The sequence below is a fragment of the Gossypium arboreum genome, chromosome 11 (assembly GCF_025698485.1).
Source record: "Gossypium arboreum isolate Shixiya-1 chromosome 11, ASM2569848v2, whole genome shotgun sequence".
In the NCBI taxonomy this organism is placed as follows: Eukaryota; Viridiplantae; Streptophyta; class Magnoliopsida; order Malvales; family Malvaceae; genus Gossypium; species Gossypium arboreum.
Genome location: NC_069080.1, coordinates 12771963 through 12795933, shown reverse-complemented (window position 1 = coordinate 12795933; position 23971 = coordinate 12771963). Strand labels below are relative to the sequence as shown.

The window sequence follows — 23971 nt, the reverse complement described above, 5'->3', positions numbered from 1 at the left end:
TAATATTAATATGTATAGACTCGCGTATGGGATAAACTCTTTAAATACATGGTTCAACATAAGTGTTAGAACATGAATCTTGCAAGAAAAATGAATAAACTCCATAAAGCAATGTTTGATGAAAATTATGACAACTGACCATAAAAGTCTTAATTAGAATCTTAATTCCTAAGAAGAATGTATATGAAAATCCATTAAATTAATCTCTTCTTTTCTATTATCTTCTTAAACATATTTCATCTTTGTTTCGATCTTCAGTAGGTACCAAAATTTTGTTCCTTTATGTTCCTAAAGCTCCTGCCATTTTCTTTTAATGGTTGAAAAAAAAGGAAAAAGAGTGCATTGAAACGGCGAAGCTCCAAAGGAAAGGCTTCTAAAGTATAACAAACCCTTCTCTATATGTGTATAGCAATCAATCATTAATGGATAAGCTATGAACAGGTATTGAGACCTATACATCATACATACATACTTACATACATTTGAATTTTAAAGGCGATTATAATCTGTCAAACTATTTATCAATTCTAAGATTATTACAGAGATGTCCTAATTCAGGCCTTGCATCCATCCAAGTTGTGAATTTCATCTTAATTGGAGATGTACTATATAGGTAAGATCGGAACGTGATGAGAAAGAAATAACGCTTGCAAAATAAACAAATACAAAAGTTCAAGGGTCATGAAATACAAACCCTGGTATGTTTCAATCCATAGTAGCAACAACCTAACCCCGATCAGGCACTCTAGATTATCAAACCATGAAAGGAGGAAAAAAAGAGAGAAAATTGAGTTTCATTAGCAATGAAAACCGACTAAATGCAGGAGCATGGCTTTGAAGTTCAAGTTGAACCCATCAATCAATACACAAACACTAATTGACATGCTACTTGATTGAGGCAGTAAAATTGTAGTTTGCTTTAGATGCAACTATGTAACAACTAACCTCATACCCTTAACGCCCATATCCATGATGTATGCTCGGTTCTCATCATCGTCGCTTGGGACCTTCTCCAGTTCCTTACTATAATGGAGGATATCATCTCGTAAATGCCTTGTACCAGCACACCTTCACAAAAAAACAGAACAAACTCAGCACCATTTAAGGGTTAAAAAGCTGATAACTGGAATGTTAAATGGCAAAGGGCAGGGATAAAAAACTGGTTGCCTAAAATATGAAACAAAATAAAAGCCTTGAAATGAAAAAAAATAAAAAAGCAAAAGGTGGGCACGTTCAATTGAGTCCAAAAAGAAAAGAAAATGAAGAAATAAACTCAGTACAGTTATCCATCATTTTGTTCTCTAGACCATCTGAATCACGAATCTGATTATACATATTGCTGGTATAGTAAAAGAGTGAGAAGATAAATTTCATTCTGATTCTTTAATATCTAAATAAAGGGGGAAAAGAGAAAAAAGGAAATGAGACATACCTTTCAATAATAGTATCAACATTTTCTTTGCTTTTGGGACTATGTATGAGAACTCTTGTAAGGCTTAGAATGTCACGGTAATCACCCATCCTTCGTGCTTCTTCTTCAGAAGTCTAGGATGGCAAGTTTTCTTTAGGTGTAGAATGTAGATGTGCATCACCCAATGATTATGCATTGGATGTTCCAAAGTTCACCTTTGCATCAAGTCTGCAGCAAATGATTGCCATTGCGTATGCAACTCCTCCAAATCCAATGTGTGATACATAAAGGTAACACCCTGAGGAGCTGTAGAAAACATAATTGCATCTTCAAAACAATGATTTAATTTCAAGGAACCATTTAAGTATATATTTACCTCAAAGTCCCCCTGAGCAATCACAAGAGAAAATACTTCTTCAAATTCTTGGTATTATAATGACTAAAATGGTCATCATATCACTAAATGCAGTTTTGGAAAAAGAACAATCCTTAATAGATGCTGTTTGCTTTTCCAAAACTACAAATGATGAGGACTTTTCCAATTGTGGCAGTTCTGTTTTAATTGCCATTCTCCCCCAACAGGAAAAGAACATATAGGATATCTATTCATATTGACAAATTTTAATCTGTGCTGCAAATTTTTGAAAATAACCATAAAGCCAGCCACAACACATTATTCACCTAAGAAGCCATTAATACATAATATCCTGAGCTAAAACTATGTTACTTGTGCAAGCATGTGTGAATAGATGTAGGTGGAATCAGATGCAACAAAAACTTTGTAGGAATAACTTCAATAGACTGATGAACAAAGCACTAGCTAGGCATACAAATACATACTCATCTTGACAGTTCTGGATTTCATCCACATCAGAAGCTAAAGCCTCCCTCTCTCTAGTTAATAGAATCATCCTATATTCTATATTATACCCCTCATCTTTTAGAGCAGCATATAGTTCAACAGCTATCTTCACATCATCAGTAAAAATGTTTTCCCAGTATCCCACAACACTGGACTGATTTGATGATGGACTGAATTCTTCACGATGTACAAGCATTCGACCACCGGACTCTCTAACCTCTGACAATATATCTTCCTTTAGTCGTGCCTCCATGTGTTCCACCTACATAATTTTTCATAATGCAAGAAGTTGGCTGAAGTAATGGTGCTAAATAACTTGCCAAAAAAAGTAAAATAGGTGTTAAGATAACATACCACAGGTCCAGTAATTCCGACATGCTTTAGGGTATCAACAGGCTTATTTAACTCCTTCAGTACAAATGGTGTGCCATTAATGTACACAATTGCTTCTTCTCCAAGATCAGTTACCACCACAAAAATCAAATGCGTTCCAGTAATTCTCAATTATTTACTCCATTTCAAAGAAATCAAATGCGGGAAAATCGAATCCCAACCTGTAAATATAAAAAATGAGTTCTCTGTAGAAGATGTCCGAGAACTTCTCTCTCAAGGTCCGAAAACTGCACGTACAAACTCAAGTTTTGGCTCAAACCCGAAACCATATTGCCAGCATTTTAACACCGACCCTAGCATTGGTCCTTGACCAAAATTTCTCATCATTGTTCTTCGAAATCGCACAGCTCTTGAGGAAATTATGTAGGGTACCTGGCAAATTTGCTAAGAGATTGAAGAAAATAAGATAGATAGATAACAAAAATCAGAATGATCGGAGAGATAAAAATGGGTAGGGTACCTGGCAATGGCACTGATTTGCAAGGGGAAGGGGAAGGGGAAGGGGAAGGAGAAGGGGAATGGGAGAAGGCGTTTTCCTACTGAAAAAAAAATTGTAAGACATTTTCTTAAAAAAAGACGTGAATTTCCCGTGTTTTGGAAAAGCATTTACAGTGGAAGTTTATTTTCCACCAAACGAATAGCAGAAAATGAGAAAAATATTTTCTAAAAAAGTTTTTACCTCCAAACAAACGGAGCCTAGGAAGTAAAATTTTTCGCTCCACAAAATAAAGTGTTTCTGCTGTACGCTCTAAAAAATTTAATAAAATCTTTTATCAAATTAATCGATTATAAGTCCAAAGGAGACTAATAGAGATAATGTTATGTAAATAAATTTATTGATATATATTATAGATTTTGTTGAACCTTATATGATGATTTGATGGTTAAAAGTATTTACCGTCTCAAGTGTGAGTTGGTTTTGAGTTATGCTAGTCACATTGGTTGTTCGGGCTTTGCCTATTACTATAATTCACCAAAAATATTATAGATTTTGTTATTTATATAAAATGTTGTTATAGAAATAGATATGTTAAAAATCATTAAAAAATTATAAAATTATTTATTGGCATTAAAATTTTACAATTTTAATTAAATTTTTAAAGAATTTTTACAACATTAGATTTCCTATAAGACTTTGAGTATTTGGTTAGAAAATTATATTTTTCATTACGGGTTTGAGTAAATAGTTGATGGTTTTGATGGTTGTTAGAGAATATAGTTATTTGTGAGATATATTGTTATTTAAGGGATATTTTGTTATATATCATATAGAGAAATTGTGAACTGATGACATGGCACGTTGACCTGGATGTTGATTGGCCAAAGGGGTTAACGTGTCATGTCATCTTTTCACAATTTCTTTATATGATACGTAACAAAATATCTCCTCAATAATAATATATCTTATTAAATAACAATATTATTTAACAACTACAAAAACTATCAACCCCTAATGAAAAACACAAATATCTAATCAAATAATCGAAGTACTGTTTGAAAACCAAAGTTTGTAGATATTTAAAAAATAATAATAATTAAAAATTGTAAAATTTATAATGCCAAAAAGAATTATAATTTTTTTATGATTTTTAAAATTTTTAATTAATAACGTTTTTACCATTTTTAAAGAATTTTTACAAATTTAAATTTCCAATACGACTTAACTATATTCTCTCTATTTTAGTCCAAGAGTGCTTTGCTTAGAGTCCTAGAGAAAGCAGTAACTGCTGCGGCTTGGGATGGAGGAAAGTGGTGGCGGCAATAGAGAGGGGACAGATGAGATCTCTCTTCTGCCAAAAGAACTTATTCAGTTATCAGTTAAAAGTTCGATGGTAGTACCAAGTGCAAGTCCAACCCTGATCTGTACAATCTAGACAAAAAAATTATTAAGCCTAAAAAGTTTTAGGGCACAGATGAAAAGCATATGGAAGACAAGGAAGAAATTTGAAATTCAGATGGCTGGGCAGAATTTATTCTTGATTGTGTTTGATTTAGAAGAAGACCTGGAGACAGTAATGGAAGGGAGGCCATGGCTTTTTCGTAAAAATCTTATATTATTTGACAAATTAACTAAATCGATGGAAAGGAACTAACTACGGCTCAATTCTTCACCATTTTGGATTAAAATAGGTTCATGTTTACTAGAATTTGACAAAAAAGACCTTCTTCATGCAATTGGAGTCACGTTTGGAGGGGTAATCAGATCTGAAATTATTGGTGATTCATGTCGTCTCAGGATAAATCTTAATGTGAAGCAACCCCTTCGACGAGGTATTTTTGTTTAAATAGATAATATAAATAAATCGTGGATCTCGTTCAAATATGAGAAATTACCAATGTTTTGTTTTGGATGTGGAATAATGGGACATGATTTTAAGGTTTGTCTTCAGCTAAGTCCTGCAAAAAAGAGTAAATTTAAAGACGATCCACCATACCTGTAGCATTAAAAGCAGAATCAAATTTAGTTGGTAAAGAAAATATGAAATTTAATGCATTTTTTAAAAAGGCGGCTTCCCAATATTCTTATACTGGTTGTTCAGAGTCGCCATTGAATTATGCCAAAGTAGCAGTAGATGGGAATAATATGTTTTGGAGGTCTCATGAGAATTTAAAATTGGTAGGTTCGAAGGAATCGTCAACAAAACAGGGGATAATAAAGATGAAATAGTAAATGCAAGTAACAACAAACTGGCTACAAATCTGAATTCAGCAAAAAGGGCATCCTGGGAAAGAATATATCTAGTGGCTGGGTTGAATAAAAAAAAGAAAGAATGCACTTTAAGGAAGAGGAAATCCCTAGAAGAGGAAATCAGAGTTTTCAGCGCAGAAGTTGAATATGATGATGGACTAAAAAGACTGAAACATGAAGAAGTAGCAGATCGAAGTGTTGGTCGAACAAGTATGGAGATAGAAAATCTGGAGCAGAGTGTCAACTCAAATTTTATAGGATCGGCGGCTGCTAAGAGGCAAGCCGACCGAACACAATAAAAATCTTAATCTGAAATGTCCGTGGATTGGGGAGTCCACGGGCAGTAAGAAGGCTGCGGTATTTTGTAAAGCAGCAAAATCCTCATCTGATCTTCTTTATGGAGACAAAAATTGATAAAAATCGTATGGAAAAAGTTAAGAGTTGTGGACTACTGAACGGGATCGATGTTGAGGCAGAGGGTTCTCGGGGTGGATTATGTTTGGCATGGAAAGCGGATATCTCCGTTAATTTGAGAAGTTTTTCAAAAAGTCACATTGTCGTCACACTAAAGGAAGAAGGCATAAAAAAAGAATGGAGATTTATGGGATTTTATGGCTCAACTTATGTTCATAAAAATAATGATTCTTGGAATCTACTAAGATACCTGGGTCAACAACAATCTTTCCCATGGCTAGTAAGCGGAGATTTTAATGAAATCATGTTTTCTTTTGAAAAAGTGGGGGCTTACCAAGGGAGGAGAGACGAATGGAGGCCTTTCGTGAGACTTTAGAGGACTGTGAATTAGTGGATATAAGGTATTTAGGGGTTTGGTTTACATGGGAAAGGGGAAACTTGCCGGAAACAAATATAAAAGAAAGACTTGATAGGAGTGTGGCGAATGAAAAATGGAGGCAGCTATTTCCAACAGGATACGTTCATCATTTAACCCACTCATTGTCTGATCATTGCCCAATTCCTTTGAATACAAATAGCGGTAACTTGTATAGGGGAAATTCAATGTTTAAATTTGAAGCGTGGTGGATCATGGAGGAGTCTATAGAGAAAGAAATTAAGACATCATGGGAATCAAAAGTAGGCACACTAAATGAAAAACTTGAGAGACTGCAGATACATTTAAAGAGCTGGGCAGGAAAAATTTAAAAAAAAAGGACAGAGGGGCTCAAGAGGAAGCTTACTAAGGACTTAGAGATACTGATTGAGAAAGAAAGAGATGATGATACGATGGCAAAGATTATTGCTACTAAAATTCATCTCAATATGGAAATGTACCGGGAATAGAGGGCAAGGGCAAACTGGCTGGAACTAGGAGATAAGAATTCAGCCTTTTTTTCACAAATATGCCTCAAATTGTAAACGAATAAACACAATATCAATGCTTGAACTCGATGAAAGAGGAGAGATTACTGAAGAGACAAAGATTCATGAGGCTACCACATCATTTTTTCTGAAGCTATTTACGTCAAACGGTGTTGGAGACCCATCTTATCTACTAACAGGTATTGAAAACAGTATTTCGCAAGATATAAATACTTTTCTACTGTCAACAATTACAGCAGATGAAGTGTACATAGCTTTTTACAGCAGATGAAGTGTACATAGCTTTAAAAGGGATGGGGCCTATTAAAGCACCAGGACCCGATAGTTTTCCAGCATTATTTTTCTAAAAATTCTGGCACATCGTTGGTAAAAACGCCACAACCTTTTGTTTGGGAATTTTGAATGAAGATAAAAATTTTGGGTTTTTCAATTCAACGGATATAGTGCTGATCCCAAAAACCTCAAACCCCCAAAACCTTGTTAATTACAGGCCTATTAGCTTGTGCACAATTATTTACGAAATTGTGGCCAAGACAATAGCCAATCGACTCCAAGAAGTAATTGAGAGATGCACTGATATGACTCAAAGCGCTTTTATCCTGGCAGATTAATCACTGATAACGTGCTTTTAGCTTATGAAATTTTGCACACTCTCCGACTAAAGCGTAAAGGAAAGAAATGATATATGGCAGTGAAGCTAGATATGAGCAAAGCCTATAATAGAGTTGAATAGGACTTTTTAAAGGAAATAATGTTAAAGATGGGTTTTGCTAGGGAATGGGTGGCATTGATTCTGAAATACATTACCACAGCTTCGTATGCAGTAAACATTAATGGAGGAAGAGGAAAATTTTTTGAATCTACTAGAGGGTTGAGACAAGAAGACCCTCTGAGTCCTTTTCTTTTTCTTTAATGTAGTGAGGGACTTTCATCATTGATGAGATTGGCAATAAAAGAGGGTCTGATAAAAGTCGTTTGTATATTGTTTGGAGAAGCAACTTGTAATGGAGCAAAGGCCTTAAAAGGTATTTTGAAGAAATATGAAAAGTGCTCAGGACAATGCGTGAATTTTAACAAATCTACAATTTTCTATAGCTCGAATACATTGGAGGAGAGAAAATATGAAATTTCGGCATTAATAGGAATTCGCAATTCTACAAATCCAGAAAAATATTTAGGACTTCCCAATGTAGTTAGCAGACAAAACAAAGAATCTTTCCAAAATCTTAAAGAGAGAGTCCAAGCAAGAATTGAAGGCTGGAGTGTCAGATTATTATCACAAGGGGCCGAGGAGGTTTTTATCAAATCAGTGCTTCAGTCAATACCCACCTATGTTATGTCTTGTTTTCTTCTACCAAAATCTTTCTGTGGGGACTTAGAAAATATCTTTGCTAAATTTTAGTGGCAAAAGGGATATAGGAAAATAGAAATTCATTGGCGTCAGTGAAAATTTCTATGTCAATCGAAAGAAGAGGGTGGAATGGGTTTTCGGAGTATGACCCAATTTAATACTTCATTATTAGCAAAGCAAGGATGGAGAATCTTAAATAGTCCAAATTCTTTAATCGCGCAAGTCCTTAAAGCGAAATATTTTCCAAATAAGAATTTTTTAAATTCGCGACTGGGGAACAATGGCTCGTATACATGGAAAAGTATATGGGCGGCAAAAGGAATTTTGGGAGAGGGACTTTGCTGAATGGTGGGTAGGGGCACGGATATCTCAGTTCTTCATGATGCGTGGATTCCAGATAAAAGAAATTATAGATTATCGTCGATTGTTAATAATTTATGTGATTTTAAAGTTGCTGAGCTTATTGATGTTAATAACAGAAGATGGAAAAGAGAGAAGATTGTTAATTCCTTTCCTAACGAAGTAGCTGAGAAGATTTTGCATATTCCTCTGGCGAAAGCTCCTCATGATGATTTCCTGGCTTGGAATGGTGAACTCTCGGAAGAATACTCTGTCCGTAGTGCCTATAAACTATTACAAAGGTTGGAAGATCCTAGTGCTTATGCTTTACAGACCGACTACAACAATTTCTATAAAAAAACTATGGCTATTAAATCTACCCTCCAAAATTAAGATTACAGTTTGGAAAATCTCCTGGAATTATTTGCTTACATGAGCTAACATGCAATACAAAAAGCTAATTACTAATGCAATCTGCCCCCGATGTGAATCAGCAGTGGAAACAATGGACCATCTCTTCCAGGAATGCCCTGTATCAATGACAATAAGGACAGAACTATTATTCCAGAAGCTTCTACAGGAACCTAATATGGAATTTCTACAATGGCTAACCTGGGTGTTTTCCCAGAATAATATTTCCTTGTGTAGATTATTTTGTTGCGCGTTATGGGCAATCTGGGGAGAAAGAAACAATAGATTACATAAGAAAGTTAGTAGATCTGGGAAAGAAATTGCAAATTTTTTCCAGAGCTACATCAGTGAGGTAGATGGGAATGAAAAAGAAACACAAAAAATTACCCAAGAAGTCAGTAAACGGAAACATCCACCTGATCAGACAGTGAAGATTAATTTTGACGCAGCATATGATGAAACATCTAGTCAAGCGGCTTTGGGGATAGTGGTTAGAAATAGTGAAGGAAAGGCCTTAATATCTTGCTCAGAGATTCATCACCAGATAGGCTCAGCTTTCGCTGCGGAGGCACTCGCTTGTCATAGAGTAGTCCAAATCGGGATGGAGATGAAATGGTCCAAGATCATTATTGAGGGTGATTCATTATCAATCATCAAGAAATGCAAGGAAAACAGAGAGGACAAATCACATATCGGAGCATATATACATGACATCGAGCAAATAATGTATAGATCTAGAAACTTAACGTTTGCATATATCCCAAGAGTAGCAAATATGTTAGCACATTTACTAGCCAAAGAATCAATGAAGAAAAGGGAGGAGATATACCTGGTGGATAGTTTTCCTGAATATGCCGAATTTCAGAGAGTAAATGATAGTGTGCGTGAACCGGATTGAAAATGGATAGAGAAGAAGAGAAAGAAAGGGAAGCTGTGAAAATGGGCAGATCAACAGACAAAGTGTTAAATGCTCCCCTTGGAATTGTGAAAATGTCTTGAAGAAGAAATGCTAGCCTAGCAGACAAAACGTGCAACAAATTTTCTGATTGGGCAGAATAGGGGTTATAATTATGGTATTCTGGAATACTCTTAATTTAGTTTTTGAATTTCCTTTCGGGCCAAAGCTTAAGTGTTAGGCCTCTTTTTGTCTAGTTTATTTCTGTTTTGATTTGTTGGATATTATGTTTTATAGTCAAATAAAGCCCAATCTGATTTTTGTCAAAATAAAAATAAAAATTTCCAATACGACTTTGAATATTTGGTTAAAAATTATATTTTTATTAAAAATTTAAATACATAATTCATGGTTTTAGTAATTATTAGAAATTTATGGAAATAACCAGTCATCTTTCATGAAAAGGGCAATGAGATTATCAGCCACAAGTGAGTTGAGTAGTAGAACATATTCCTCAAGATTCCATACTACTAATGCTAAAAATAGGATCCAAGGGACCACTCTATTATTATTATTATTATTATTATTATTATTATTATTATTATTATTATATTTTTAATAATTTATTATGTATTAATATATTCATTTTAAGGTCTTTTAATAATATTTTTTTATTCTCACTTGCATTTGAATTTAAGCATAGTTATTTTTTTTTTGATCAATGATTGACTGGGTGTTTATTGATAAAAAACTAAAAACTACAAAGGGTTCAGGCTTGTAAAGATGGGCCCAAAATTCAAATCGGCCTGCCTCATATCTTAAAAACAAAACATTAAAAAAATAACAAAAGAAAACATAAAAAAAATGAAAAGGTGAAAACAAATGTGCCTTGAAAAAAGGAAACCTACTCCACCCACAGTCAATCTTCCAACGGCTGAAACCCTTTGTCAAAACCATTTTTAAAGTTTTTGAAAAAAATGAGAATCGACTTTAAAACGAGGTATGGAGTCGCCACTGATCTTTTTTGAGGTGTAATCGGATCATCTTGAGATTGACCATTTTAATAAAACATTTTGATTTATTAAAACAATAATTTTAGATCTACAAAATTCGAGGAAAAAATATTCGGGAGTTGGTTATACACGAGGAAAGATTAGCACCCTCGTAACATCCAAAATTGGTACAAATTGATTATTAATGTCCTATTGTTGAAAATTTGGAAACAAAACATTGAAATACGATCCCTTTAAAAATATATGAACAAATCGAGTTGGATTTTAAGATTCACTCGTTCCAAAGGAATAAAATATCACATCCAGCACGTTAGGACACGATATTTTAAGCCTCCAAAAACTGAGATCACCTCACACAATAAAATTAAAAAAGAAAGGGTATTCGGTTATTTGGTCATACGATAAACCGAAACTCAACACGTTAGGGCACGATCTTTCGAATTTCCAAATATAGAACATTGCCTTATTTTGAAGTTTAGAAAACACAAACGAAATTTTAAAGGGATATTCGATTATTTAAACAAACAGAAAATCGAAACCCAACACGTTAGGGCACGATTTTCTGAATTTCCAAACATCAAACATCTCTTTTATTTTATAAAGCCGGTTCAAAACGCATCAATTTGATTTGAAAATAAATTGGAAATTTTGGATCGATAATTGAAAATTTCAATTGCAGTGTGATACTCACAAAAATTTTAATTATACAAATGAGGGGCAATATATGAAAATAAATAAAAAAATAAATTAAAACATACACAACAGTAATAAACTCACGTCATACATTATGCAAATGTTTACATTGACATTCAAGAATTTATGTACCGAAGAAACGATTTTCAAAGAAATATAGAACCAATTAACACAAACAAAATGTAACAGATTTTAAAACGATGATAAACATGTTTGAAATCAATGATGCTAAATCAAATAAGAAATTTGAAATTATAATACATACAACAATTTAAAATTAATTTAGAAAGGATTTTATGATAAGTAGCCAATGTGACAGTTTGAAATATGGAAAAAAAAAAGAAATAATATATAAAATAATAATATACTACAGGAAAACAGATTTTTAGCGGCGTTTTTTTTGCCTTTAGCGGCACTTTTCCAAGCGCCGCAAAAAACGTCGCTATATGTAACGCCGCTAAAGAGCAGGACTTAAAAAAGCGCCGCTAAAGACCAGGACTAAAAAAACGCCGCTAATTTGCCCAGTTTTGCAATATGTATGTTGCACCTATATCCAACCCTCCTGCAAGAAATTCAACTAAAAACAGCAAATATACCATGAAATCCAACCAAAACTTGCAAATTTAAATAATAAAAATTATACGAAAAATATATTATATAAATTGTAAATGAATATTCAAAATATTCTTACAATAATGTTAAAAGTTGCAAGAAAACAAATGTCTAAGATGGCGGATTTTGAAATTGCTTGGAACATAGTCATCATAGATCAAGTCAGAGCTGGAGTTCATTGTATTTTCTGCTCGCTCCGCCTCCTCATTCTTGCCTCCGCTCTAAGTTGAGAAAATTTCTCATCTGTGCTAGCTTGTATCTGAACTATCGATCTTTTAGCCTCGAACTTCACTTGACTTTGACTCGGAAGGCATGTATTGGTGCGAGGTGGATCCAAAATATTGGGTCAAGTTAACACGGATCCTTGAAATCTAACCCACCATACCTTTCAGGACCCAAAACTTCATTAATAATTACATTATCAATATCCTCAAAATTAACAGAACTATCGATCAAGCAATGCTTCATACTCTACCTTCTTATCTTTTAGTTTCTCCTAATAAATCACCAAAGAGTTAGAAACGAAATATACAATAAAAGGAATACAACATAACATTATTTAAATTAAACTAATAAAAACGCATTTAATTAAAACATTAGAATTAAATATTATAAATATTTATAATGAATCAAATTTTATTAAGTAAATATACCATAATTTCAACCTCGGATGTCATCGGAGTTCCATCCTTTTTCACATGCGTAATGTCAAAAAGCTGAAGGCGTCCAACTTTTTGACTAGACGAGGCTTCCTACAATATAGTAGTAAAAATATTATTTAATAGTAAAAAGTCATTAATACTTGATAGAATTAATAAATTAATAGTACCGCGGCCTGAGCTACACAAGCAAAACTTCTCGACCCTGCCGTATGCATAAATTTTTGTTTTTGCCTGCTGCTTGTTCCAACTCGCTCACGGTCCTACATAATGAAATTATTATTACGTATATAGTAAATACTATAAACCGAAAATTTTATAAGAGTTTGCAAGTACATAATACCTCTCCTTTCTTCAAATTCCAAAATTGAACCGCATCTTCCCATTGGTACCTCAGCATTCCCGGTGGGACATTTTGCAATTTTTCTTCGAGGCTTATGGGTTTCTTAAAATATTCTTTTTTCAAAATACTTTTATGGTCTCTCCATTTTTTACCCAATGCCTTCTTGATATTGGCATCAGAGACCTCTAAAGCAAACCTTTCCTAAAAAATACAAGTTTAGGAAGTAAATATAAATGAAACTTAAACCAAAGTATTATAATTTACATTAACGTTTTGTTACCTTAATATTAGAGAGCTTGATTTTATTGCTATCGGGCATGTTATGCCATGATTAAGTAGTTGATGGGCAACATATTGGCATTTCATGCTATAATGCCCAAATAGCCTGCTAAAAGTCGAGCTTCTTGTCCAACAGGCTGACCATGGCTGTTTCTAGTTACTTTGACACGCTCGATAGAATTTAAGTTATATAAATCTGTTAGGAGCGTATGTCCTCGACCTCTGCGCGTCCCACCATTTTCAGCTGAAAAATAATATATTATTACTATATTGAAATTTAAAAATAAACCAGTAATAAAATTTAATACAATTTGTAAAATAAACTTAACATTACTTTGAAATTCCACAGACTCGTCAAGTGTCTCCGGCACGCTTGAAGATCCAACAACTGCCTACTGTTTAGTACTTACTTCTTCCGAATTTGTAGTATTCTGTACAATACTAAGATCTCTTAATCTTCTTCTAGGCATTTTTTCTGCAACACATAAAATAGTTAAAATTTTAGTAAGAAATAACAACAATTGTAAAAATAGAATAGTTAAATTATATAACATGACCAATGTTAAAATTATAACATTACATATAAATAAAAAATCATAAAATCTTACTACATCATAAATCGAAAATATCTTCGTCCACATCCTGACGAACCCATTGAAATTGTGTACTAGTACTAGGGATATTTTCATTTAAGTTTTGTTTTGGAAAAGACAAAGTTTCTGATCTTTCAATGATGTCATCTCTACTTCCATTCCCCATGTCAAACAAGTCTCTAGGGGTGTTTCGGAGTACAACGTACCAACCCTCATCAATTGGATCTTTCAAGTAAAAAACTTGTTTAACTTGAGAAGAAAATACATACGGCTCGTCTATCAAATGTTCTCCAGTGTGAATTAATCGAGAGAAATTCACCATTGTAAAACCAAACTGATCATTTTAATTCCATGAGCAAGATTAGCATCACCCAATCACATCGAAATAAGACAACTTTCCATTTTCCATAGTAATCCAACTCAATAATGTCGGTTAGAAATCCGTAATACTCCACATTTCCCTCGACAGGATTACTGTCCCTAGCACTAGTGTAACTTGTAATTAAAGAATTAACAACTACTCCACAATTTTGAGTTCTCCTCAATCTCGCGATATTTGGTATGAAATCTGAATCCATTCATGATGAAGCCACTATATCTTTTTACTACTCGATTCGGACCTTGGGAAAGCCATTTAACTTCGTCATTAACGACATTCCCACTCCAAACCTATTGAATCAAAATTAAATTGAGTAATTGTAAATGTTATGAGAAAATATTATTATTTGTCAATAAAATGTTGAGTTGCATACCGTTTGGCTTAACCATTCATGAAAAAATTCGGCGAATAACCTATTAATCTCGCGATGTTGTAATCTTTGTGAGCGTGAATGAGATCTTAAGATTTGTTTGTACTCACTATGTTAAAAACATGTTTAATTCGTTAAAAAATAAACAAATCAAAAAAAGATGAATATTTATCATATTCTAGTACTTACTTGCGTAATTGTTCAAGTGCATCGTGGTGGAAAAGAACATATCTATGTGCTTGTATCCAAGATCGGTCATCTAATTCTGCAATTTCAACTTTGCCGATTGGTTCTCCATAACTTTGAAATAAATAAGTTTCGGCCAAGTTAGGATCATTGAGTCCGGCATTTCTACTTGGTCTATTCAATCTTGTTTCAACATTTTCTAAATATCTAGAACAGAATTTCATACACTCTCTGCCAAGTAGCTTTCAGCAGTTGATCCTTCTAGATAACACTTGTTACGACAATAAGACTTCAATTTGTTTAGGAACCTAAACACCATATATAACATTATCAAAACTGGTAACTATAGGTATAAAGGTGAATGCCTTTGAAATAAATTAGCACCTTTCAATTGGATACATCCAACGATAGAAAATCGGCCCACCAATTATTGCTTCACGAGGGAGATGAATGACAAGGTGCACCATAATAGTGAAGAAGGAAGGTGGAAAGATCTTCTCCAAATTGCATAATGTCAAAGCGGTTCGATCTTGTACTTTTTCAAGTTCTTCAACATTCAGAACTTTGCCACAAATTGCTTTCATTATATTCGACAGTTCAATTATACAGGACGTTACCTTCTTTGACATACAGCACCGTAAAACAACAGGAAGTAGATCTTGTATCAAGATGTGATAGTCATGTGATTTTAATGAATATAGTCTTCGATCTTTAAGACTTACACATCGAGATATATTTGATGCATACGCATCCGGAACCTTTATATCCTTCAACACCGTGCAGAACATTTCTTTCTCTTCCTTTGACATTGCAAAAATTGAAGGCGGCAACCAATATTTTCCATTAGGAAGTACTTGGAGATGAAAATCACGCCTAATTCCCATGTGAAATAAATCAAGTTGACTCTGAAGATTATCTTTTGATTTACCATCGACGTTCAAAAATGTTTGGATGATGTTCTCGCAGACATTCTTCTCAATATGCATCACATCAAGATTGTGGCGTAATATTTGATGCTCCCAATAAGGCAACTAAAAAAAATACTTCTTTTCTTCTACAAGTCCACCTCATTAGGGTCATCCTCCTCGTCAGATTCAGCATCAGATTCATCCCTCGATCGTCTATTTGTTTGCCTGTTAAATGGTCGATTCAGCTTCCCGTAACTGAAATCCATATCTTTTAACATGAATAAGATTTCAGATCCAATGGTCTGCTCATGAGCTTTTTTCAACTCTTCAGTACCGTCAAATAAAGCCCTTTGAAATCTATAGCTATGATTTTCAACTAACCACCGACGATGCCCCATATAGCAGAACTTCTTCCCATTATATAACCACTGTGAACAGTTTGAACAGTACGACAAGGACAAGCATAACGTCTTCTGGTACTCCAACCAGATAAATTCGCATATACCGGAAAATCATTAATTGTCCACAGCAAAGCAGCACGTAGGTAAAAGTTCTCCTTTCTCAATACATCATACGTCTCAACACCCGCCCATAATTGTTTTAACTCTTCAATAAGTGGCTGCAGATATATGTCAATATCATTTCCGGGGCCTTTCTCTCCTGGGATAATCATAGATAATATCAAAAAAGCTTACTTCATACAGAACCATGGAGGCAAATTATAAGGAACAAGGACCACAGGCCAAGTACTGTACAAGGTGCTCATGATTTTAAAAGGATTAAATCCGTCAGATGCTTACCCGAGCCTTACACTCCGAGGATCACTTGTAAAGCTTGGAAATTTATTGTCAAATGATTTCCATGCTAAAGAATATGCAGGATGCCTTAATAATTCATCATTCGTTCGTTGATCATGATGCTACGTCATAAACTCGGCTGTCTTTGACGACATGAATAGCCTTTGAAGTCTTGGGACTAGCGGGAAATATCGCAAAATCTTGTTCGGCTTCCTTATTGACTGTGGCCCATATCATCCTCATTAACATCTTTTGCATCTCTATTCATCCAACAAGATTTACCGCAAACATGACAAGACTGTTGATTTCTCCGATCACCCCAATACAACATGCAATCATTTGGGCAACTATGAATTTTGTTGTACCCAAGGCCCAAATCTTTTATCACTTTCTTCATGTCTTTACATGATTGAGGAATTTTTGCAAACGGAACATTTCTCTCAAAAGCTCTAACAAAGATTGTCAAAGAGTTTCGGTCCATCCTCCCAAACATTTTAAGTGGAAAAGGCGAATCTGAAATGACATTTTCGAAAATTTTGATCCCTCATAAAGTTCTTCATTCATTTCACCAAGTAACGTGTAGAACTTCGCCGCTTCTTCATTCGGTTGTTCATCCGGTACACTTCTTCTCGTTTTCATAAAAGTATTCCCACCGATATTATAATCATCGGATGCAACATAGTTTGGTGGAAATGATTGGAAACCTTCACTCCGCATATTAAATACATCCCGCATCATACCTTCAATGTCATCTTCTCTAACATACTGACGGTAACCAATATAAAGATAACCCGGATTAATCGTCGAAGAGGCTCCACTAGGTGTACACTCTGCATGGAAAATCTATTTTTTATACCCCCGAATGAAGCCATCAACAATTAGATGTTCGTAGACAACTTCACGATAATGCCAATAAATATTGCCACACTTCTTACACGGGCAAAGAATCATATTCTCTTGGCTTGAATTGTGAAATGCAAAATCTAAAAAAGATTGTACTCCAGTTTGACACTCGTTGGTTGCCCTTGAGAAATTCATCCAAGTCCTATCCATTTCGTAGTTGTTGAAGTCTAAAGTTGGCAATAAGTTACACGGGTAAATTGTTTATTATGTAAGTCTTGATATGATATATTTTTATGTTTTATGTAAGTTATGTAGATTATGTAAGTTATGAAATTTGAACTTTAAACTATATGCTTTTAAGGAAATTATGTGAGTTATGTAAGTTGTTATGTAAATTATGTAAGTTATATGAGTTATGTAAGTTATGTAATTTATTTAAGTAATATTCAATAATTAATAATATTTTGATAAAAATTAGTTATAACTTTTAAAGACATTTAAAATTATTAAATATTAAAATCAAACATTATTAATATAAAAATAGTAATTTGAATATAATAATATCAAAAAGAATCGTAATTTAATTTTTATAAGTAAATTGGAAATAAATTAAGGTTATATAAATATTCAATAGTAAATGAGCTCGATAAAACTTTTTCAAGTCTTTTTGAATTTTTAAGATTCATCATACGTGGCGTTGATACACCTAGGGAGGATCCATTATATCTTACAGCTCGATATAAGGCAACCCGTCAGGTTTCCAGCCTATATACTTTGAATCTTTAAATATTTAAAATAAGGTTGGAGAGAAGGTTAGCTATTGTTGTAATTTTAATGGACAAGTAAGCTACATGGTAATAAAATTAATTCATACTTATTCATACTTAAGTTGAATCAAATAATAATTAAGTTGAACCAAATATAAAACTTATTCATACTTATTCAATTCAATTAAAACAGAAAACATATAAAATTAAAAACTTATTATAGTGTAACTAATTTAAAAATACTTTCAAAAGCCAAAAATTTAAAATTAATTTGGAAACAAAATAGTTCTGCTCCAAACAGAACCAGAAATTAAATCTTTACAAAATCGCAACCCCAAAATATTAATTTTTCCAAAATCATCATGATAAAACTATTATTAATTTCCAGAAATAAAACGTACCTACTGGTCTACTCTACTCTCACCAGCAAACATACCTTAATAGTTTTTCTTTCAATTTTCTAAATGAAATTCAAGAAAAGTGGTAATCCTCATATTAGTGTTCAACTTTTTACCTTTATTTGATATAACAAATGGGGTTTGGACTTCTAGCCCAAGTTCTAATGTATGCCTGCAAATTCCCAAACCATGATGATTCTAAAATGTGTAATGTGGCAGCAATTCAATTTTTTACCAACAAAAATGAATAAAGAGATCACAAAGGGATTTGATAGATACCAAGAAACTAAATGTAAAGGCAGCATAAATTGATAAAAGGTAAGCATTTCATGGTAATGTCTACCAGAATTGCTTGAGACTGCTTTGAAGAGCTGGATTTGGGCAACATTCATTAAAGTTCATTCCCTTTTACATTTCAACGTTTTCTTTAAATAATATCATTTTAAAGTTTAAAACTAGCTTTATTTTTTTAGTGTGCAATTTGCTAATAAAATTTTCAGTATTTAATATAAGATAAATCTGTTCTACTTAAAAGAGTTGAATGGACCTACTGTGCCATAAATAGCATGGTGGAATATATGCATGGATATGATGATAATATTTCTGCTACAATGGGGACAAGAGAAACAGTTTTGCAAATATACATACCTCTTAAAAATTGTAATTTGGATGGTAGAGTCGATTAAAATAGATGGCAATTTAAATTACACCTGCAAACAATGAACAGGCACGAAATTGAAAAATAATCTAAGGATAAACAAGAATAGTAATTTAAAAAATGAAAAAAAAAGAAAATAAAAGATTAACTAACCTTTTCGCTATCTAGGCTTTCTATGTATTGCTTTAGTGTATAAAAAGAGTAGCAAATGCAGGTCCTGATAATTTGATGCCAAACTGCTAGAAAAGAGCCAATCAAATGGGTTTTCTATGCCTTGAATCACTTACAACACCAAGGAAACAAAATGTAAAAATTAGGGTTTGTTTTAAAAATGTGGGTTAAAAGATCCAAATAAATCAAGCTAGATAGACTATATATACAATCAGATAAGCAACAAGGATTCAAACCAAAATGAAAATGAAGTAGATTTTTTAGGAGTAAAACTCAAATGAAGACCACCGGATTACTTTCTGACCAAAGTGTAAACTTATTAATATTTCATTGACCACGAGTGCAATTCACCCAAATTTTTATAAATAAAATTATTTTTACCACCGACATCAGATAATAGCTCATAAACATTCTCAATATTTAGAAAAGAAGGCAAATTGATGACTTCATTACTATGCACCACCCAAAATAGCTCAAACAGTAACTGTTAGGGGAAAAAAAGAAGACAAAAACAACCACAATCACCTACATCATCCTCAAAATAAGCATGTAAAAAGCAGCAAAGCCTAAAATTACATAAAGACGAAAGAAGTGAAGAATATCATTCATTCATAAATAAACCATGCAGTTCGAATGACAAAGTAAAGAGAAAGCAAGAATTATATGTAGGCATCTCAATAAGCTCTGTAAGCAGAGTAAACATTTTTTCAATAACATTATGCCATACCATGGAAGGTTTTACTAGACCAACAACATCCAAGGAAGAAACAGTGACATCGGAGATGAAACCCAAATATGCAGAGAAACAGAAGAACAAAGGAAGTTACCAGAGGATTTGCTTCCAAACTTTGGAACAAGGTCAAGCAAAGGTTTTTTAGGAGTTCAGAGATGCATAATCAAGAACTGCGGTTAAATATCTTATCGTGAAATCTGATGTTCTAACTCAGTTGATTCATGTTTTATATGATGACATTCAACAGATCCAAGTTCGAATCCTTGAACCTGTAATCTCTTTTATGAGTGTGTGTATGTATATAACTCATATTATGCAAACAATATAATTGAAGATGTGTGATCGACTACAGTTAAATTTCATACTGTAAAACCCAAGATTTCCACCTATTCTCTTGTCTTAGAATAGGACAATCTCATATCATGTATAGGGCAGCAGATCTCGGATTTGAACCCCAATATCTATAATTGCATATAAAATTATAGTATTTATCCATTCCATTATTAGCAATAAAACAAGAAAAAAAAGCAAATGTTTGCATGAAATGTGAATTAAGCATCTTATAGAGCCTCGAGTGCTGAACCCTTTCAAGCAATGCCACTATGGTTTTAAATCTTCTAACTTAGAACTACTACAAAAATTTATAACATAAGGCAAAGCAACATAAACAACACAAACAGGAAACTAAAACATATATTAAATATTTCATTCAAAAGAGAAGGCTTAGCCGAGGGCGATGAAGCAATGGTAGGGTCAGATTCTTACCGATTGACTGCAACAGTGGAGACTGACGACGACGCAACAGAGGGTTAGCCGAGGGCGATAAAGCAGTGGTAGGGTCAGATTCTTCACCAGCGGATCGGTTGAGATTTAGACTAAACCCAATACCCAATCCCTAAACCTTATAAACTAATCCCAATACCCAATCCCTAAATCTCAATCCCTAAACCTGAATTGGGGAAATTTTGCTAAGGGAAAAAACAAGAAGTATCGAGGGAGTGAATTGGAGTTAAACGAATGAAACCAAAATGACACAGTTTTGGATATCAAGAAAATGACATTTGTAACGTTTATAAAGAAGCGCCAGTAACTCAGTTTTTTTTGCGGTGTTTTTAGGATAGTGCCACTAATTCCTAAATCGTGCCACATAAAATGACGTATTTTCATTCGGTTTCTCATATTCTTAGTGGCATTTATAAGGTAGCGCCACTAATTCCTAAACGCGCCACATAAAACGATGTAGTTTTCATTCGATTTTTCATATTATTAGTGGCGTTTATAAGATAGCGCCACTAAATCCACTACCCGCGAAATAAAACGACGACGTTTCAATACAATTTCTTATACTTTTAGCGGCGTTTATGACCTAGCGCCACTAACTCCACTGTCCCTTTAAGTAGAACGACGCCGTTTTCATTCTTTTAATCATATTTTTGTGGCGTTTTTTAATAAGCGCCACTAACCGTGCCACTTAAAACGGCTGCGTTTTTATTCAATTTCCCATATGTAAAACCAATACGGCGCCGTTTTGTTTAAATTTAAATGTTTTTTGCGGCATTTTACACTAAAACGCCGCTAATGCCTTTGATTTAAACACAATTTTTAATAAGTATAATTAATCCCAAAACCAATACACTAAACCCCAATACCCTAAACCCTATAGACTAAACCCAATACCTAATCCTTAAACCTTATAAACTAAATTCTAAACCCAATACCCTAAACCTTAAATTTTAAACCTTAACCCCTAAATCCATGCACCCTAAATTCGTTTGATTTTTTCTCATTTTTATCAATACTCCTAATTGTACCTTAAAACCATAATACTCTAATAGTCCCTAATCACTAAACCCACTAATAGTAAAAAAGAACATCACTATTTTTCAACTTTTTGCTAACCATAATTTAAGTGAGATAATTATTAATTTCGAAAAAATAATTTTCATAAACATAAACGTAATCTTCAAATATATGTTGGATTGATATTCCATTTGCCAAATGCATCATTTTGCCATTTCACTTTTTTTCCCTCTTTCATTATTTGTGTTTTGTTTTTTGCTTTTATATTAATATCTATATACACATTAATATTATATTAAAATTTATTTTTAAGATTTTAGGGTTTATGATCTAAGAGTTTAGAATTTATAGTTTAAGGTTTGAAATTTAAGGCTTATAGTTTATGGGTTTAAGGGTTAGGGGTTAGGAGTCAGGGTCAATGAGTTAGGATTTATGGGTTAGGGGTCTAATGTTTAGAGTTTTAAGGGTTTAAAGGTTTAGTGATTTAAGGTTTTAGTGCGTTAGGGTTTAGATAAAATCATAAGATTGATTAATTTAATTAACAGATTGGTAACTTAAGTTATCAAATTGTAATTTTTCATAATTAAGTAACTAAAATGAAATTAATTTCCCATAACTAAGTGAATGGTGTAGTTAATTTATATTGTTAATTTAAAAATTAGTCGATTTCAGTTATGATCAAATTAAATAAAAGCGAAATCAAAATAAAAATAAGACCTTATTTAATTTATTATAATTTGTCCTATCTAAAATAGATAGTTACCTATCCTTATCAATCTGTTACTTTTTTTATTTAGATAAAATAGATAGTTACCTAAACCACAACCATTAAACCCATATCAATCCCTAAAACTTAAAATAGTTATCGAGCTTTAGCGGCATTTATCAAAAAGCGCCGCTAATACTCAATCTATTACGGCGTTTTTCAAAAAAAGCCGCTAATGCAACTATTAGCGGTGCTTTTTTAAAAACGCTGCTAATGCCACTAAATCTCAAAGTAAAATGACGCCGTTTGGCTTAATCTTTTAGCGGTGCTTAATCAGAAACACCGCTAAAAGATTGAGTTTTAGCGGCGTTTTTGACACAACGTCTCTATAGATCAATCTTTTGCGGCGTTTCTGATCAAGCGTCGTTAATGCCACTAAAGCTCAATCTAAACGATGTCGTTCGGATTAATATTTTAGCGGAGTTTGAGAAAAACGCCCCTATAGGTCGACCTTTAGCGGCGTTTGTTTAAAAACGCCGCTAAAGGTCGACCTATAGCAGCGTTTTTTTGTAAACGCCACTAATACTCTATCTATTCGCTTTTTAGTGGCATTTTCTACTAAAGCGCCGCTAAAAACGCCGCTAAAAACCTGTTTTCTTGTAGTCAAAACTTATAATATGTACAATATGAAAGGAAATTTAAATTTAGTAATATACAAAACAATTTAAATGGCGTACACTAACCCAATAGAAATTATATTCATGGAATAAAATTAAACCAATAAGAATTATGCATACATGTACATAAAATAATATTTAAAGGTATTTACACTAGCCATCAGAATAATTTAAACAATACAAAAATATAAAACAATTAATTCTAATGTAATGCACTACATAAATATGCAATATAAAAGCATATACAAATGAATATATATATAAACAACAATTTATATAGCATGAAATCAAGAAAGAAAAATAATTCCAAAGAACATTTATTAAACAAATTTTCCAAAGAAAATCACGAATACTTACAACAATTTAAAATGGAATAAAAATAAAAATAATGAAATGATTCAATTGAAGTAAAAATGAAATCAAAAGGATAGTTTACAAGCAAATAAAATCTATCAAACAACAAGGAGGATTAAAATGCCATGCGCAAAAACCAGTAGGGATTAAAAAAAATATACCAAACCCCCAAAACAGAACGTTTCAGCCCGAACTGATTTGAAACAGCGTGCAAACTCTAGGGGAAATTTTTAAAACGAATAAAATTCAAATAAGGGCCAATTGAGAGCTAGCGCGAAGATGGGGGACTAATTACGTAAATCCCCCATTCATAGGCAAAACACACGGTCAAGCTCTTCCCCCA

General features: G+C 33.2%; 1 protein-coding gene and 1 long non-coding RNA gene across 5 annotated transcripts; one reads left to right on the top strand and one right to left on the bottom strand.

Moving 5' to 3' along the window:
• Positions 1-627: 627 nt before the first annotated feature.
• LOC108471305 (uncharacterized) lies at positions 628-3305 on the bottom strand. Of its 4 annotated transcripts, none has more exons than XR_008274321.1 (6): positions 3127-3305; positions 2828-3050; positions 2628-2722; positions 2252-2535; positions 1433-1717; positions 628-1068 (listed from the first exon to the last, which is right to left on the bottom strand). It is a non-coding gene; the product is annotated as an uncharacterized LOC108471305 (long non-coding RNA). The 4 variants fall into 4 exon arrangements; XR_008274322.1 differs by having other exon boundaries at positions 2628-2827; positions 2904-3050; positions 3127-3299; XR_001869505.2 differs by having other exon boundaries at positions 2628-3038; positions 3127-3299.
• Positions 3306-8888: 5583 nt separating this feature from the next.
• LOC128283833 (uncharacterized) lies at positions 8889-9692 on the top strand. The gene has a single exon (XM_053021227.1). The coding sequence runs from the start codon at positions 8889-8891 to the stop codon at positions 9690-9692; it is 804 nt and encodes a 267-aa protein (XP_052877187.1).
• The last annotated feature ends 14279 nt before the right edge of the window (positions 9693-23971 follow it).

Bases quoted from the DNA above. Each gene is read 5' to 3' on its own strand.
- LOC128283833 (XM_053021227.1), top strand. From the start codon at position 8,889: ATGGACCATCTCTTCCAGGAATGCCCTGTATCAATGACAATAAGGACA.